Raw genomic sequence first — 18,111 nt, forward strand, 5'->3', positions numbered from 1 at the left:
TCCATGCTCATGGATTGGAAGAACAAATATTGTGAAGATGTCAATGCTACCTAGAGCAGTCTACACATTCAATGCAATCCCCATCAAAATACCATCCACTTTTTTCAAAGAAATGGAACAAATTATTCTAAAATTTGTATGGAACCAGAAAAGACCCCGAATAGCCAGAGGAATGTTGAAAAAGAAAAGCAAAGCTGGCAGCATCACAATTCTGGACTTCCAGCTCTATTACAAAGCTGTCATCATCAAGACAGTATGGTACTGGCACAAAGACAGACACATAGATCAATGGAACAGAATAGAGAGCCCAGAAATGGACCCTCAACTCTATGGTCAACTCATCTTTGACAAAGCAGGAAAGAATGTCCAGTGGAAAAAAGACAGTCTCTTCAACAAATGGTGTTGGGAAAATTGAACAGCCAATGCAGAAGAATGAACCTGGACCATTTCCTTACACCACACACAAAAATAGACTCCAAATGGTTGAAAGACCTCAGTGTGAGACAGGAGTCCATCAAAATCCTAGAGGAGAACACAGGCAGCAACCTCTTCGACCTCAGCCACAGCAAATTCTTCCTAGAATCATCTCCAAAGTCAAGGGAAGCAAGGGCAAAAATGAACTATTGGGACTTCATCAAGATAAAAAGCTTTTGCACAGCAAAAGATAGAGTCAACAAAAACAAAAGACAACTAAAAGAATGGGAGAAGATCTTTGCAAATGACATATCAGATAAAGGGCTAGTATCCAAAATCCATAAAGAACTTATCAAACTCAACACCCAAAGAACAAATGATCCAATCAAGAAATGGGCAGAAGACATGAACAGACATTTTTCCAAAGAAGACATCCAAATGGCCAACAGACACATGAAAATGTGCTCAACATCGCTCGGCATCAGGGAAATCCAAATCAAAACCTCAATGAGATACCACCTTACACCAGTCAGAATGACTAAAATTAACAAGTTGGGAACGACAGATGTTGGCAGGGATGTGGGGAAAGGGGAACCCTCCTCCACTGTTGGTGGGAATGCAAGCTAGTGCAGCCACTCTGGAAAACAGTATGGAGGTTCCTCAAAAAGTTGAAAATAGAGCTACCATATGACCCAGCAATTGCACTACTGCGTATTTACCCCAAAGATACAAATGTAGGGATCCAAAGGGGTATGTGCACCCCGATGTTTATAGCAGCAATGTCCACAATGGCCAAACTGGAAAGAGCCAAGATGTCCATTGACAGATGAATAGATAAAGAAGATGTGGTATATATATAGAATGGACTATTATGCAGCCATCAAAAGGAATGAAATCTTGCCATTTGCAATGATGTGGATGGAACTGGAGGGTATCATGCTGAGAGAAATAAGTCAATCAGAGAAAGACATGTATCATATGACCTCACTGATATGAGGAATTCTTAATCTCAGGAAACAAACTGAGGGTTGTTGGAGTGGTGGCAGGTGGGAGGGATGGGGTGGCTGGGTGATAGGCATTGGGGAGGGTATGTGCTATGGTGAGCACTGTGAATTGTGTAAGACTGTTGAATCACAGACCTGTGCCTCTGAAACAAATAATACATTATATATTAATAAAAAGAAGGAGATAGTAGGAAGGGAAAATTGAAGAGGGGTAATCAGAGGGGGAGACGAACCTTGAGAGACTATGGACTCTGAGAATCAAACTGAGGGTTCTAGAGGGGAGGGTGATAGGGAGATGGGTTAGACTGGTAATGGATATTAAAGAGGGCACGTACTGAATGGAGCAATGGGTGTTATATGCAAATAATGAATCATGGAACACTACATCAAAAACTAATGATGTAATGTATGGTGATTAACATATAATAAAATTTTTAAAAAGTGAAAAGAATATGTGATCTTTTAGAAGTGACTCAGGAGGAAAAGTGTCAAGTAAAAGTTAATCATTTCATCCTGGTCAAAAAAATAAAATAAAATAAAAATAGAATTTGAGTTGTTAAATTGAAAAAAAAAATTAAAATGAGATATCACTGCACACCTGTTGGAATTACTATCATCAAGAAGACAAGTGATAAGATGACATGATACTTTATGTGGAAAACCCAAAAGACTCCGCCCCCAAATTACTAGAACTCATCCAGCAATTCAGTAATGTGGCAGGATACAAAATCAATGCACAGAAATCAGTTGCTTTCTTATACACTAAAAATGCAACTGTAGAAAGAGAAATTAGAGAAATGATTCCATTTACAATAGCACCCAAAACCATAAGATACCTCGGAATAAACCTAACCAAAGATGTAAAGGATCTGTACTCTAGGAACTACAGAACACTCATGAAAAAAGTTGAAGAAGACACAAAAAGATGGAAAAATATTCCATGCTCATGGATCGGAAGAATAAACATTGTTAAAATGTCTATGCTACCCAGAGCAATCTATACCTTCAGTGCCATCCCATTCAAAATTTCAATGACATTTTTCAAAGTGCTGGAACAAACAATGCTAAAATTTGTATGGGATCAGAAAAGACCCCGAATCGCCAAGGAAATGTTGAAAAAGAAAAAGCTGGGACATCACGTTGCCCAATTTCAAGCTATATTACAAAGCTGTGATTACCAAGACAGCATGGTACTGGCACAAAACAGACATATAGACCAATGGAACAGAATAGAGAGCCCAGATATGGACCCTCAACTCTATGGTCAAATAATCTTTGACAAAGCCAGAAAAAATATGCAATGGAAAAAAATCTCTTCAATAAATGGTGCTGGAAAATTGGACAGCCACATGCAGAAGAATGAAACTCGACCATTCTCTCACACCATACACAAAGATAAACTCAAAATGGATGAAAGACCATGAATGTGAGAGAGGAATCCATCAAAATCCTAGAGGAGAACATAGGCAGTAACCTCTTCTACATCGGCCACAGCAACTTCTTTCAAGCTATATCTCCAAAGGCTAGTGAAACAAAAGCAAAAATGAACTTTTGGGACTTCATCAAGATAAAAAGCTTCTGGGCGCCTGGGTGGCTCAGTTGGTTAAGCGACTGCCTTCGGCTCAGGTCATGATCCTGGAGTCCCGGGATCGAGTCCCGCATCAGGCTCCCTGCTCGGCGGGGGGGTCTGCTTCGTCCTCTGACCCTATCCCCTCTCATGTGTTCTCTCTCTCTCATTCTCTCTCTCTCAAATAAATAAATAAAATCTTTAAAAAAAAAAAAAAAAAAAAAGATAAAAAGCTTCTGCACAGCAGAGGAAACAGTCAACAAAACAAAGAGGCAACCCACAGAGTGGGAGAAGATATTTGCAAATGACACTACAGATAAAGGGCTGGTATCCAAGATCTATAAAGAATTTCTCAAACTCAACACCCAAAAAACAATGGGCAGTCAAAAAATGGGCAGAAGACATGAACAGACACTTCTCCAAAGAAGACATACAAATGGCTAACAGACACATGAAAAATGTTCATCATCATAGCCATTAGGGAAGTTCAAATCAAAACCACATCGAGATACCACTTTACACCAGTTAGAAGGGCAAAAATGGACAGGGAAAGAAACAACAAATGTTGGAGAGGTTGTGGAGAAAGGGGAGCCCTCTTACACTGTTGGTGGGAATGCAAGTTGGTACAGCCACTTTGGAAAACAGTGTGGAGGTGCCTCAAAAATTTAAAAATAGAGCTACCCTATGACCCAGCAATTGCACTCCTGGTTATTTACCCCAAAGACACAGGTGTAGTGAAAAGAAGGGCCATATGCACCCCAATGTTCATAACAGCAATGTCCGCAATAGCCGAACTGTGGAAAGAGCCGAGATGCCCTTCAACAGATGAATGGATAAAGAAGATGTGGTCCATATATACAATGGAATATTACTCAGCCATCAGGAAGGATGCATACCCAACTTTTACATCAACATGGATGGGACTGAAGGAGATTATGGTCAGTGAAATAAGTCAAGCAGAGAAAGTCAATTATCATATGGTTTCACTTATTTGTGGAACATAAGGAATAGTATGGAGGACATTAGGAGAAGGAAGGGAAAAATGAAGGGGGGGAAATTGGAGGGAGAGATGAACCATGAGAGACTATGGACTCTGAGAAACAAACTGAGGGTTTGGGGGGGAGGGATGGGTTAACCCAGTGATGGGTATTAAGGAGGGCACGTACTGCATGGAGCACTGGGTGTTATATGAAAACAATGAATTGTGGAACACTACATCAAATAACTAATGATGTATGATATGGTAACTAACATAACATAATTAAAAAAAAAAAAGGCAAGTGATAACAAATGCCAGCAATGATGTAGAGAAAAGGGAACCCTCATGTACTGTTGGTAGGAATGTAATTTGGGACAGCCACTGTGGAAAACAGTATGAGGTTCCTCAAAAAATTAAAACTAGAACTACAGTATGACACAGCAGTTTCACTTCTGGGGGTTTATCTGAAGAAAACAAAATAATTTGAAAAGATATATGCACCCCCATGTTCATTATAGCATTATTTACAATAGTCAAGATAGGAAACAACCTGTGTCAATTCATACATGAATGGATAAAGAAGAGTCGTGTGTATATATGTGTGACATTATATACATACAATGGACTATTATTCAGCCATAAAAAGGAACGAAACCTTGCCATTTGCAACAACATGGATGGACCTGTAGGACATTATGCTAAGTGAAATAAGTCAGAGAAAGACAAATACTGTATGATCTCACTTATATCTGGAACCAAAAGAAAAAAAAAAAAACAAAAGCCAAACATGTCCTTGATCCAGAGAAGAGATTGGTGATTGCCAGAGGCAGAGGGTAGGGAGTGGGCAAAGTGGGTAAAAGGAGTAGAAAGGTACAAAGTTCCAGTTATAGACCAAACTAAGTCCTGGGGATGTAATGTACACCATGGTGATTATAGTTAATAATATTTTGCATATTTTAAAGCTGCTAAGAAAGTAGATCTTAAAAGTTCTCTTCACAAGAAAAAAATTCTGTAACTATGTATAGGGACATATGTTAATTAGACTTACTGTGGTGATCATTTTGCAACCCAGTAGATCCCCTTTCCCATGGGGGATACTTTTAAGATCCCCAGTGGATGCCTAAAACCATAGATCACACCAAGTCCTGTATATATTATTTTTCCCTGTACACACATACCTATGATAAAGTTTAATTTATGAATTAGGCATAGTAAGACATTAACAGCAATAACTAATAATAAAATAGAATAATTATAACAATATACTATAATCAAAGTTATGTGAATGTGGTCTCTCTCTCAAAATACCTTACTGGACTGACTTACCCTTCTTCTTGTGATGACGTCAGATGATAAAATGTCCCAGTGATGAACTGAAGTGAGGTGAATGGAGTAGGCACTGTGATGGAGCCATGGGCTACTGTTGACCTGCTGACCTTACGTCAGAGGAGGATCATCTGCTCCTGGACCATGGTTGATGACTGCTAACTGAAACTGGGGAAAGTGAAACCGGGGATAAGGTGGACTACTACATATGCAAATATCAAATCATTAGCCCGAAACTAATAAATGTTGTATTACATAATAAATAAATTACCAAAGAATCCCATAATGCTGTGATAAAAATGAGATTTAGAGCAGAGAGCAACTAGCAAACAAGGACGTCGGAGTGGGCCCAGAAAGATGGATGGACTTAGGTTCAGCTGTAGCATTTAGCATTAGGTAAGTGGGAAACAAGGCAGTGCGAGGTCTCCCACTCACAGTGTGATGTTTAGTAAGTACGTTAACGACGGCAGCCCACATTATGGAGTACTTGCTGTGTGCCATCATCTGCTTATAGTAGCACCCGAGGCAGGTCGGGTTGGTGCCCCTCCTTCTGCAGATAAGGATGATGAAGAGGTCAGACCACCTGCTCCCCATCACACAGCCAGGAAGTGATGGACTCTGCTGAGAGTCAGAGTCTGCAGTCTTATGTCTCTCTACACTATACTTGCCTGCTAATAAAGTGTCAATAGCCTGATACGAATTCTGGCATTTATAGTGGGTTTTAAAGTTTGTTTTTCATTAAATTACTGGGTTTTTTTGTTGAAACAGAGGACACTTTGCCGAGTTGCTGAGTTACTGGCAGTTTGTTGGCAAAGACAAAAGCGCAATGGCAGCAGAATACTTTGATTCCTTGAAGCAATATGAGAAAACCTGTGAAGGCGAGGAGAACATGATTTGTTTGGCTGATCTTTATGAAACCCTGGGGCGATTTCTCAAGGATCTAGGCCTCCTCAGTCAGGTAACTTCAGCAGGGGGTCAGAGGTAGGTAGGTTTTTCCTGTTTGCTCTTCTGTCCTTGCTAGGAGTTTAGTGCAGTTCTGATGAGATTGCAGATCTTACAGCATTTCACTCACTTGGAACTGGCCTTTAACCTTTTTTTTTTTTTTTCTCTAGGCTGTGGTGCCTTTGCAGAGGTCCCTAGAAATTCGAGAAACAGCTTTAGATCCAGATCACCCAAGAGTGGCTCAGTCCCTCCACCAACTAGCAAGTGTGTACGTGCAGTGGAAGAAGTTTGGCAATGCAGAACAGCTGTATAAACAGGCCTTAGAAATCTCTGAAAATGCTTACGGTGCAGAACATCCCCATATTGCTCGTGAACTTGAGGCACTGGCAACTTTGTACCAGAAACAAAATAAGTAAGACTTAGATCAGTAATACGCTGGTTTTATGATGGGGAGTCACAGTTCTTAATGTACTTATGTGGTAAGCTTTGTTTTGTGGCTGTGTACTTTTCTTACCCAATATTCTTTTGAATCTACCATGTTCAAAGACTATTCTTGGTCTTGGGTCTGTGGAGTAAACAGAAAATTAGAACTACAAGATTCACCTCCATTTGAAGATGCGTGGATAGAACATGGACTTTGGAGTCATATAGTCGGGTTTGAATCTGGGCTCCTTCACCAACTAGCTTTGTAATATTAAGTGCACTGCTAATACAGGGCAGCAAACGTTGTCCACAGGCCAAGTCCACTAGGCCCCTTGTTTTGTAAATAAGATTGTATTGGAACATAGTCACATTTTTTCATGTACATATTAACTGTGGTTGCTTCCATGATTCAACAGAGTTCCGTAGTTGTAACAGAGACTATGTGGCCCACAAAGCCTAAAATATTTACTATGTAGCCCTTTGCAGAAGAAGTTGACCAATCCCTGGCATAACAAAAAGTCTCATATCTGTTAGACACCCACTGAATGGCATCTTTTCCTCTATCAGAAATCATGTATCGTAAATGATGCATATTGGAATTTTTTCTTTTAATTTCTAGAGGTGTTGTTTCACACAAATTTTGTGTGAATTTCATGTTTATATTTGACCAGAAATAAGCATGTACAGAAGAAGGTGGAAGAGCAAACTAAAATTTTAGATTTTCATTTAGTTAGGTCATCCTTTAGAGATTCAGAGTGAGTTAAATCAGTTAAAAATCTGTTAAATGTCAGCTACTAGGAGGATTAGGTTTGTTTTGTTAGATTTTATTTTATGAAGGTTTTTGTTATTTTTAATTCCATGTGACTATCATTTTTAGAAATTATGCTATATTTAAGAGCCAAAAAAAGCTTTGCACTAGGTAAGGAATGCCTTCATTTCACTGAAGTATGATACTTTGGACATATGCTTCTTTTGTTTGACTTTATTGTTTTTTTTTTTTTTTTAAGATATGAACAAGCTGAACATTTTCGGAAAAAATCCTTTAAAATTCGTCAGAAGGCTACAAGGAGAAAAGGCAACTCGGTAATGAGAGATTTCTTTTGTGTTGTGTTTAGAACCAGAGGAAAAGCGAATCTCTGAATATCATAATATAGCTGCATACACCTCATATGTTTAAGAACTTTAGATATTAAAGTGATTTCAATAAAAGTACTAACATTTTCTTATTTACACATAATACATGTTAAGTATTAGTATTACTGAGAAGTACAACTTAGCAGACTTTAAAAAAGTGGAACTGTATATTATGGTTATTTTGCAATATATACATATGTGAAATCATTATGTTGTATACCTTAAACTTACACAGTGTTTTATGGCAATTATGTCTCAGTGAACATGGAAAAATTTTTTTTTTACTTTTTTAAAGTGGAACTATAAAGTTCATTTGAAGGTTAGACTTTGGAAGAGGGACTTAAAAGCTGCTTCAATTCTTTAAAGGAAAAACAAATAAAAAATTTAGTTATGTTAGATTCAGATGCAAAGAAATTCTTACCTTTGAGCACAAACACACAAAATTATTTTCCTTTTTTTAAGCTGCTGATAAAATCTAAATATAGCCTGTTTTAACTTCAAATGCTATGTAAATTTTTGGGTGTTTTTTTTTTTTAATTTTTTTTTTTAAAGATTTTATTTATTTATTCATGAGAGACAGAGAGAGAGAGAGAGAGAGAGAGAGAGAGGCAGAGGGAGAAGCAGGCTCCCCACCTAGCAGGGAGCCCGATGCGGGACTCGATCCCAGGACCCTGGGATCATGACCTGAGCCGAAGGCAGACGCTTAACCATCTGAGCCACCCAGGCGCCCGCTATGTAAATTTTTTAAATTAAATATACTTGACATAGGGTGCCTGGGTGGCTCAGTCGTTAAGCGGCTGCCTTCAGCTCAGGTCATGATCCCAGGGTCCTGGGATCGAGTCCTGCATCGGGCTCCCTGCTCAGCAGAGAGACTGCTTCTCCCTCTCCCTCTGCCTGCCTCTCTGCCTACTTGTGCTCTCTCTCTCTCTCTCTGTCAAATAAATAAATAAAATCTTAAAAAAAAATTTAAAAATATACTTGACATAGAACATTCTGTAAATTTAAGGTGTACAGCATGCTAATATGATACATTATGTATTGTAATCTAATTGCCATTGGAGTGATAGCACCTCTGTCATATCACATAATTATTGTTTCCTTTTTATGGTGGGAATAGTTAAGATCTAATCTCTTAGCAAGTTTGATGATTTTAATACAGCATTATTGTCTACATTCACTATACTGTGCATTTGATCTCCAGGATTTATTTGTCTACTACTTGCAAGTGCTAGGTGCAATTTAAGTACCTGATGTTTTTAAGTGTTTAAGCCGTGGGATTGGTAAGTATCTGCAGGTTAATTCTGTGTCCTGATCTTTTTGAAGCACTTGGGACTCAGTTCACTTTGCTAAAATAGCTCATCATCACTTTCTCAAAACAGCTTTTAATGGATTTTAGAATGTGATGCCATGTGGAAGTATGTGCATTTGCAATAACCACTGGATTAATTCAGTGTGATACTTAAAATAACTATAATCTACTTTAAAGGGAACAAAAGGAGAAAGGATTTCTTAGAACTCCAGTGTAGTATTTCAGAATCAAGGACTGCACTTATTACTTATTCTCCATTTGTGTTTGCTTCAGTATGGATTTGCCCTCTTACGTAGACGAGCCCTGCAGTTAGAAGAGCTCACACTAGGAAAGGACACACCTGACAATGCTCGGACCCTCAATGAGCTGGGCGTTCTCTACTATCTTCAGAATAACCTGGAGTGAGTACCATGATGCTAATAATGAAAACAAGTGTCCATTTTGTCTCTTAGATGCAAAGCTGCTTTCCGTTTCTATCAAGTCAAGCTAGAATAAATTGATAGAAACCATGCCAGATTTCACGTATGGTAGGTTATGAACATATAGCCATGCTGAACAAAGGCCATGGCATTTTTTTACTGTTTCCTGTCACATTGTTTCTTTTATTGGCTAAAAAGTTATTCTGTAGCATCCCTAGTATGTTTTATATGATTATAAAAAGTGTTTTGATAGATACTGTACATGAGACTTCACAGAAGAAGCTTGGCACCAAGGGCGAATAAAGGATAGGATGTAGATGGCTCCTGGTTTTGGTCTTCAGTTTATTTGGACTTAAAAGATTCAAAAAGACATTAATACTTTGGATATCAAAAAAATTTGATACTTTGGATATCAAAAAAAAATTAGATACTTTGGATATCAGCTACTGCCCTGGTGAACTTAGCTGTTCTCTATAGCCAAATGGTAGGTTCCCACATATTAACTCTTTATGAATAGTTTTAAGGTATGAAATATAAACATGAAATAGATGTGGCACAGTAAAAGTAACTAAAGAAAATTTAAGCCGGATACTTAACTGGCTTCGGAAGGGGTTTCAATTAAAAATTATATCTTAGTAACTTCAGAGGGAAAAACAATGAATACCAAAATCTTTTGAATTAGGTCTACTAATTTTAAAGGTATCAGAAGTTTGTTTGGAAAATATTTATGAGTTTGTCTTTTAGGAAAAGTCAAGTGGAGAACTGAGGCAATCATCTAGATACTTTAGGCCCTCACACTATCAGGAAAGCATTTTTAATTTTTGGAAAAGGGCAGGAAGGGATGAGGGGTAGGAAAGAGGGAGAGAGAGGACTCTGAGCCAAATCCTTCGTATTAACTATCTTGGATTTAAGAATAAAAATGCTTCAGTTCTCCACCTAATTAGGGCTAAGGATTCTTACTTCTAGAGAATAAATTATTTAAACCATTTTGGGGTTTTGTTCATAGAACAGCTGACCAGTTTCTGAAGCGGTCCTTAGAAATGAGAGAGCGAGTCCTAGGACCAGATCACCCCGACTGTGCCCAGTCTTTAAATAATCTGGCAGCTCTATGCAATGAAAAGAAACAGTATGATAAAGCAGAAGAACTTTATGAAAGGGCTTTAGACATTCGGAGACGAGCATTAGCTCCTGATCACCCTTCTTTGGCTTATACAGTGAAACATCTTGCAATCTTGTATAAGAAAATGGTAAGTAATCCTTGACATGCTTACATGTGTTTTATAACATACCAATTAAGTCATAATTACTGTCAGTAAAATAATTTTCTTCTGATGGATTATTTTCTATGAGCTTTTCAATCATAATGATTAAATTTTTTAACAAATAGCTGAGTAGAACATTAAAAAATAGTATATCAGATTTAATTAAGGTACTGGTTTAGTTTTATTAAAATACATTCCAAATACAAATGCGTTCATCAACATTTTAAGTGGAACTTATATTTCAGAAGTTCTAAAATTCAGCCACTATTAAGTTTTCTGAGTTAAGCAGCCATAATCACAACAAATCACCTAGTTGTCAGAGGTGAAAGAGGAATCTTTGTAGGTGATTAAATGAGCATTTCAATTTCACAGTTTCTTTTCTTTGCCTGTAATGAAATGTAACCATTCTTTTCCCTAGGGTTCTAGCCTAAGTGATGTTTGGAATTTTTGTAGCTGTTCTAAAAAAAAAAGTCTGATTTCATTTCATTTAGTGCAGTTACAGAGCTACGTAGACTATCTTTAGACTTTGTGGGACCCTTGCTGGTCAACCTGGGCCTGAAGTTAATGTTTTAGTAAGAATGATGCACTGTTGCTATTTCTGCCCAACTTTCAGGTGAAAAAGAAATAATTAGAGGGGCGCCTTCGTGGCTCAGTCAATTAAGCATCTGCCTTCAGTTCAGGTCATGATCCCAGAGTCTGAGATCAAGCCCTGCACTGGGCTCTCTGCTGAGCAGGGAGCCTGGGAGTCTGCTTCTCCCTCTCCTTCTGCTGCTCCCCCTGCTTGTGTGCTTTCTCTCTCTCTCTAATAAATAAAATCTTTAAAAAAAATTAGAAGAATCTCGAAGGGATTTGGTGGGAAATGAGATTTTATTTTTGATGCCATATCTAAATTACATATAGTAGCAAACATTTTACTGCATATTTTTACTTCACTGGTAACTGAGTGATACTGGGTGAGCTTTATAAAAGGGCTTTCTGAATTATCAAAGAAAATGTTTTTATATTCAATGTATATTCAATTACATTCAATGCTACATTGAATATAAAATTTCAGTTTGTAGGTGATTAAAAACTGAATATAGATTTCAGTTATCTATAAACTGAACCATTAAAGTGGGAGAAGATGTTTCTGAAATTTTTTTCTCAAAATTACTCTTTAATAGAAAATTTTATTTATGGAAAAAGCTTTGATCAGATGGTATTTATTATTTTAATATTTTTGTTAGATTTCACTTTTGTTTTTTAGGGGAAACTTGACAAAGCTGTACCTTTGTATGAGCTGGCTGTTGAAATTCGGCAGAAATCCTTTGGCCCAAAGCACCCCAGTGTAGCTACTGCCCTGGTGAACTTAGCTGTTCTCTATAGCCAAATGGTAAGTTCCCACATATTAACTCTTTATGAATAGTTTTAAGTTATGAAACATAAACATGAAATGGATGTGGCACAGTAAAAGTAACTAAAGAAAATTTAAGATTACTAATGCTTCCTTTAGTACTTGAGAAATTATTGAAGTTACATTTGTAACACAGTCCTTTCTTCTTAGTGTAAAACACGTACTGAGTATTTAGTTCATTGCATAAGTTTTGTTTTTAAATTCTGGAGACTCTGTACATCTCTTTGTCTAATACTATCTTTAAGCTGTGGCATTTGCCTGTGATAGATGAAAAGCAGGTATCATACCCACTGAGCAATAAGGAAACAGGTTTTTCTTATATTATTGGATTAAATTCAGTGGTCACCAAGCTGGGTCTAAAACTTAGGTTTCTGACTTTCTATTATATGCTTCTATCATGATGATTAGTAATAAATTTTTAATCTGTAGGAGGATATTAACATTTTTAAAGGGGCTTACCCCAGTAGATCAGCTTAGTCTAGAATGTTAATAGTAATTTCAGCAACTCAGTGTGTTCAAGTGAATATTACTGTTTTTTTTTTTTTAATTAGAAAAAACACATTGAAGCCTTGCCATTATATGAAAGAGCATTAAAGATTTATGAGGACAGCCTGGGTCGGATGCATCCTCGAGTTGGAGAAACATTAAAAAATTTAGCTGTGCTTAGGTAAGAATTTTTTGTTTCCTGTTTCCTGGTAACAGCCAAACTCCATTTTATTTTATTTATTTCTTTATTTTTTTTAAAGACTTTATTTATTTGACAGAGAGAGACACAGCAAAAGAGGGAACACAAGTAGGGGGAGCAGGAGAGAAAGAAGCAGGCTTCCCGGGGAGCAGGGAGCCCGATGTGGGGCTCGATCCCAGGACCCCGGGATCGTGACCTGAGCCGAAGGCAGACGCTTAACGACTGAGCCACCCAGGCGCCCCAAATTCCATTTTAGAACAACTTTAATTTGACTTATCATAGAACAACACAGAATATTTAGTGCTAATTGTTTTTTCTTGGAAGAGGGGAAAGGGTTGTTTTGGGTTGATTTACTTCAAGATACTAAAGTAGTATCCAGAAGTGAAATAAATGTTGCATAATCTATTTTGTAGAGGAATGTACCATGTAAATAGTGAAAGGTGATTTACATTTGCAGCTAACTGGTTCTGGGGGTAATATGGGCAATTTGCTGCCCTCAAAAGCTATTTACCATTAAGTGCATGTTGATTTTGGGCGCTTAGGTAGCTCAGTCAGTTAAGCATCTGACTCTTGGTTTTGGCTCAGGTCATGATCTCAGGGCTGTGAGACTGAGCCCTGGTCAAGCCCTGCATTGGGCTCCGCACTGGGCCTGGAGCCTGCTTACGATTCTCTCTCCCTCCCCCTCTGCCCCTCCCCCCCATCCCGTGTGCACACTTTTTCTCTCTGGAAAAAAAAAACAAAAAAAAAAACTCATGTTGATTTTGCTTTATCTGTGTTTGTGTATCTCAGGATTCAGAGACTTCCCTTAGCAATTCCACTGCATCTATTACAACATAGATGTATTAATGGTGTCTATATGAGGCACTGAGAAATACTTTAGCAGTTCAGGTAGAAGAGTTTGGGTATTCTATTTTACTGGTCTGCCTGAGTGAATGCACACGCTGCAAATAGAAAGGAGAAAATGGGGAATTATTCACAACTTGTTATTCTGTATCCTATAAGGTCATTTCAAATTAAGAGGGTATATTCTCATTTTAACAATTTTTTCTCTCAAAGCTATGAAGAAGGGGATTTTGAAAAAGCTGCTGAACTATACAAAAGGGCGATGGAAATAAAAGAAGCAGAAACGTCACTTTTGGGTGGAAAAGCTCCTTCCCGACACTCCTCAAGTGGAGACACATTTAGCTTAAAAACAACCCATTCTCCCAATGTTTTCCTTCAAGGACAGAGGTAATAGCAATTACAATTCATTGCAAATGCACCTTAGGATAAAATAATCAAGAAATATTTGGAACCTAAGAATTTAAAACAAAAAAATGTTGAGTTTATTTTTATTTTGTGTGATTTAACTGGTATGTGCATAAAATTGCATAGGACTACGTTAAAGTTTGAGTCATGATTGTGTCAGTGTTAGCTGCTTAAAAGAATTAACTTTCTTAATGTATGGGATCCATGGATGTGGACACATTAGAACCCAAAAATGACATGAAGAATTGATCATGAAGAGTGCTTGTTCTCTGTTCAAGAAGACCTGGCATAGCTGTGAAGACAAGGAGTTCAATTCCATAATTCTTTCATCTCTCAAGAGCTACACTGGCCTCACCATTCCTGGTCGTGCTTTTCAGCAGTAGCCTGGCCCAAATCTCTACCTCAAAGAAAAGTTTCAAGAAATAAAGGGAAATGTTCATGGAAGGTTTGAATTATTTTCTGTAAAATGAACTAGTAACAGTTGTCTCTGACTGCTACATTTTTTAAAAAGTCTACCTTTTCCATGAGCAGACTGGGCCAAGCCCTCTGCTTTCTGCTCTCTCTATATTGTTCTGCTGTGTTATATGTATCTGCATAATCTGAAGTTTTTAATGCAGTAAGTCGAGCTCTTAGCATTCTTTGACCTTCCCCAAAATAGGGACATGACAGTCTCCTCTTCTTTCTTAAATGGCCTAAATCTCTCTTCATTTATCTCAAACTCAGATTAGTCTATTCTATATTGAAAATGAAATATGTTTTACAGGTTTTATAAAAGTTGTCACATTTTGGTTTTGTGCCATTTATGTATTTATACATAATAAAACCTTCAATTTTAATACCTTTAAGATTCCAACATATTAATTATAAAGGTGAAAGATATAACCATACTTCACTGTTTTAAAAAAAAAAAGTGCAATTTCAAGGTTTTTTTTCCCACTTCAATTTATACAAGAGAGTGGTAGTTACATAATTAATTCTTTGAACATTACAAAAAATACTTGAAAAATATCCATACTGAATAGTTTGCTCAAATTAAGTTTTGGCGGGGTGCCTGGGTGGCTCAGTCGTTAAGTGTCTGCCTTCGGCTCAGGTCATGATCCCAGGGTCCTGGGATCGAGCCCCGCATCAGGCTCCCTGTTCCACGGGAGGCCTGCTTCTCCCTCTCCCACTCCCCCTGCTTGTGTTCCCTCTCTCGCTCTCTGTCAAATAAATAAATAAAATCTTCAAAAAAAAAAAAAGTTTTGGCAACTTTATTGGGTTTTGGTTAATGTTCTGTAAGGCTTGGCTACACACAGGGTGGTCCATGAACTGGGATCATCAGTATGAAAAATTAGCTTATGAAAAATTAAGACTCTAGAGCCTCTCCTCAGACCTACTAAATCAGAATCTGCAATTTGACTAGATCTCCAGGTGGTTCATATGCACCTAAGTTTGAGAAGCAATGGTCTAATTTTAAGGCACTATAGTGGTCACTTAGAAGAATTTGGCAGGATCTTATAAAATGAGCATCCTTCTTCCCCTTTTGAGAGAAGTTCAAAAGGAAAGAAGATAAAATATGACCATAGTACATCTTTCTGGGTTTGCCAGCTATGAAAGGTACAAAGTAATTACATTCACAAATTACCATACACTGCTTTCAGAATTAAGCTACTAAAGTTTAAAATTTGATTATCTGGTAATATAGTAATTTAATACACTATTATAAGTAGTATATTAAGTTTAATGCCTTTAAAAAACTGCTTTAGGAAATAATCTGAGATTAATATTCTAGAAGAACCCTGAAAAAAGGAAAAAACAGCAAAAGAATAATAGGCCTTTATTCTTTGTTCCCACAAAATTTGGACTTGAAAAATATAAGTGGAAATATAATAGTATTCAAAGTGATTTATGGTAAAAATTCATTAATTAGTTAGGGGTTGAGGACTCCATATATTTCATAAAATTTAAGTTTAAATATTCTTTTGAAGCTGCATTTTCATCTTACTTATTGTACTACCAACTCAAATGTTTTCATGTAAAGTGTCTACTTAAAAAGCTAAAAATAGGGGCGCCTGGGTGGCTCAGTTGGTTAAGTGTCTGCCTTCAGCTCAGGTCATGATCCTGGAGTCCTGGGATCAAGCCCAGCATTGGGCTCCCTGCTCAGCAGGGAGTCCGCTTCTCCCTCTTCCCCTCACCCCCGCTCGTGTTCTCTAATAAATAAAATCTTTAAAAAAAAAAAAAAAAGCTGGGACAGACATCTCTTTGTATTTGAGGTTCTCAAATAGAAATATGTTCACATTGATACACACCTTCACGATGAAAAAGGTAGCTTTCAGACAATTACATCTGAATTGGTAGGAACCAGATAATGGTAGTTGTAGTTAATTTTCATTAATACTTTGCAGAAAGAGAAATATGGAAAAAAACTGCAATTGGAGGGTTAAATCTTCCTTAATATTCTTAAATGGTTATTACCATTTTGTGTTGATTCAGTGTGTTTGTTGGTTTTCAAGGAGTATTTTTATGTGAGAAAACCTAGGATGCATATTCTTTTCACTACATAAAACATTTCAGTGGTACATAAATTAACTTCCCATTCACAATGGGGAAGGGGTTAAAGCTGAACATATTGTTTTACTGCAATTTAGAGCCTTTGTGCTATGGCAATTTGGTGAGTGTGTTTCCTTCTTTCACATTAGAAACAACAGTGTTTAAAAATATGGTCAAGCACTACAGATTTATTTAGTACTATAAAACTCGGTGATGATTAATTTCTCAAAATTGGCTACTGTATATATGTAAGTTTTTATGGCATACAGACGTTAAGAGAGCACTCCAGGTAGCAAAAGATACCTGTTACCAGATTTTTTTCTGGTAAAGTCATCCAACTATTTTTTAATGGAAGACATTAGACAAATTAGATAACTTAGTAATAGTTGATAACAGTATAAGACACCAGCGGTGTACAGTGCCATGTTAAGAGCAGAACAAAGGTGAGTTCTGGCTATTATACCTCATCAAACTATACAATTTTTAAATTATAAGCAAAGTGTAGTCGTGTGTTCAAGCCCCGTGCTGGGTTCCACGCTGGATGTGGAGCTTACTTAAAAAAAAAAAAAAAAAATTATAAGCCAAGCCTTACCAAATCAGTATACCAGATATTCCAAAAGAATGGGGTTATTATAAGAAAAACTACATTTCTTTTTTGAAGTTCAAAACCTCTCGAGTAACTAGAAAAAACTACTTTACAGATGAATTCACTATTTCTTTTTTAATGGCAAATGATCTACCAGGGCAACATAAATAAGTTTCAAGGCTACCATCCCCCTACTTTCCTGACCTTACTCTAAACAGAAGAATCACTATATGATTCTAGGATCTCAAAGCAAATATACTGAACATATTTGATATTTGGGACTTTCTGAAATCAGTTTTTAGAACTTTATTTTACAAATGGAAATTGCATTTTTCATTTTGTACTAACATTTCTTCTCTAGAGATACAATTTATTCATTCATACCTTCAAAGTAAAAAAAATCACCAAAACAGAAGATTAGCATAGCATAGTTAACATTCTACTGATAATGGTTACACGTGCATATTTTTTATTGGTCTCCAAACCACTGGGAATTTAAGGCTCTCTTAAGCTTTCATTATTTGTATGCAACTTTAGAGAAAACCAGTTTATCAGTTTATAATTTAGTGGTCATGATCAGGGTAAATGATACTCTTCTAGTGAATAAATATATGTCAGTCATTACAGACGTAATTTAGGTCTCTTTTATGCCAATACAGGACAACTATCTAATTATCTAGAAAATCAAATTTAAATGAAGTACTCAGAAGGTAGCCCATTTGATGGGTATAATCTAGATGATCTTAAACTAAATTTATTCCTTACTCCTCAATAAAGTGCAGTGACTCCAGATATATGTTCTACACATGCAAGGACTTCTTTCCTTGGTCAGGGCAGAAATATAATAATCTGTACTTCCTCAAAGTACCTTTATTTGTTTATCCATGAAGA

The 18,111-nt window shown here is 37.0% G+C and overlaps 1 protein-coding gene across 5 annotated transcripts in view; it reads left to right on the plus strand.

Annotated features, from left to right (window-relative positions):
- Positions 1 to 16,328, plus strand: part of NPHP3 (nephrocystin 3) — a 61,952-nt gene extending 45,624 nt beyond the window's left edge. For 3 of the 5 annotated variants that reach the window (XM_064587780.1, XM_064587788.1, XM_064587786.1), the window contains 8 exons: positions 6,059 to 6,248; positions 6,403 to 6,644; positions 7,663 to 7,738; positions 9,372 to 9,499; positions 10,524 to 10,764; positions 12,026 to 12,151; positions 12,724 to 12,839; positions 13,914 to 16,328. In XM_064587780.1, the coding sequence (XP_064443850.1) occupies positions 6,059 to 6,248; positions 6,403 to 6,644; positions 7,663 to 7,738; positions 9,372 to 9,499; positions 10,524 to 10,764; positions 12,026 to 12,151; positions 12,724 to 12,839; positions 13,914 to 14,091 (1,297 nt within the window). In that variant the 3' untranslated portion in view covers positions 14,092 to 16,328. Of the gene's footprint in view, positions 1 to 6,058; positions 6,249 to 6,402; positions 6,645 to 7,662; positions 7,739 to 9,371; positions 9,500 to 10,523; positions 10,765 to 12,005; positions 12,152 to 12,723; positions 12,840 to 13,913 lie in introns of those variants that run through there. The other 2 variants (XM_064587789.1, XM_064587792.1) reach the window with 2 other exon arrangements.
- The last annotated feature ends 1,783 nt before the right edge of the window (positions 16,329 to 18,111 follow it).

The sequence above is a fragment of the Mirounga angustirostris genome, unplaced genomic scaffold, assembly GCF_029215605.1.
Source record: "Mirounga angustirostris isolate CCGP_5_RB_7025 unplaced genomic scaffold, mMirAng1.0.hap1 SCAF_1, whole genome shotgun sequence".
In the NCBI taxonomy this organism is placed as follows: domain Eukaryota; kingdom Metazoa; phylum Chordata; class Mammalia; order Carnivora; family Phocidae; genus Mirounga; species Mirounga angustirostris.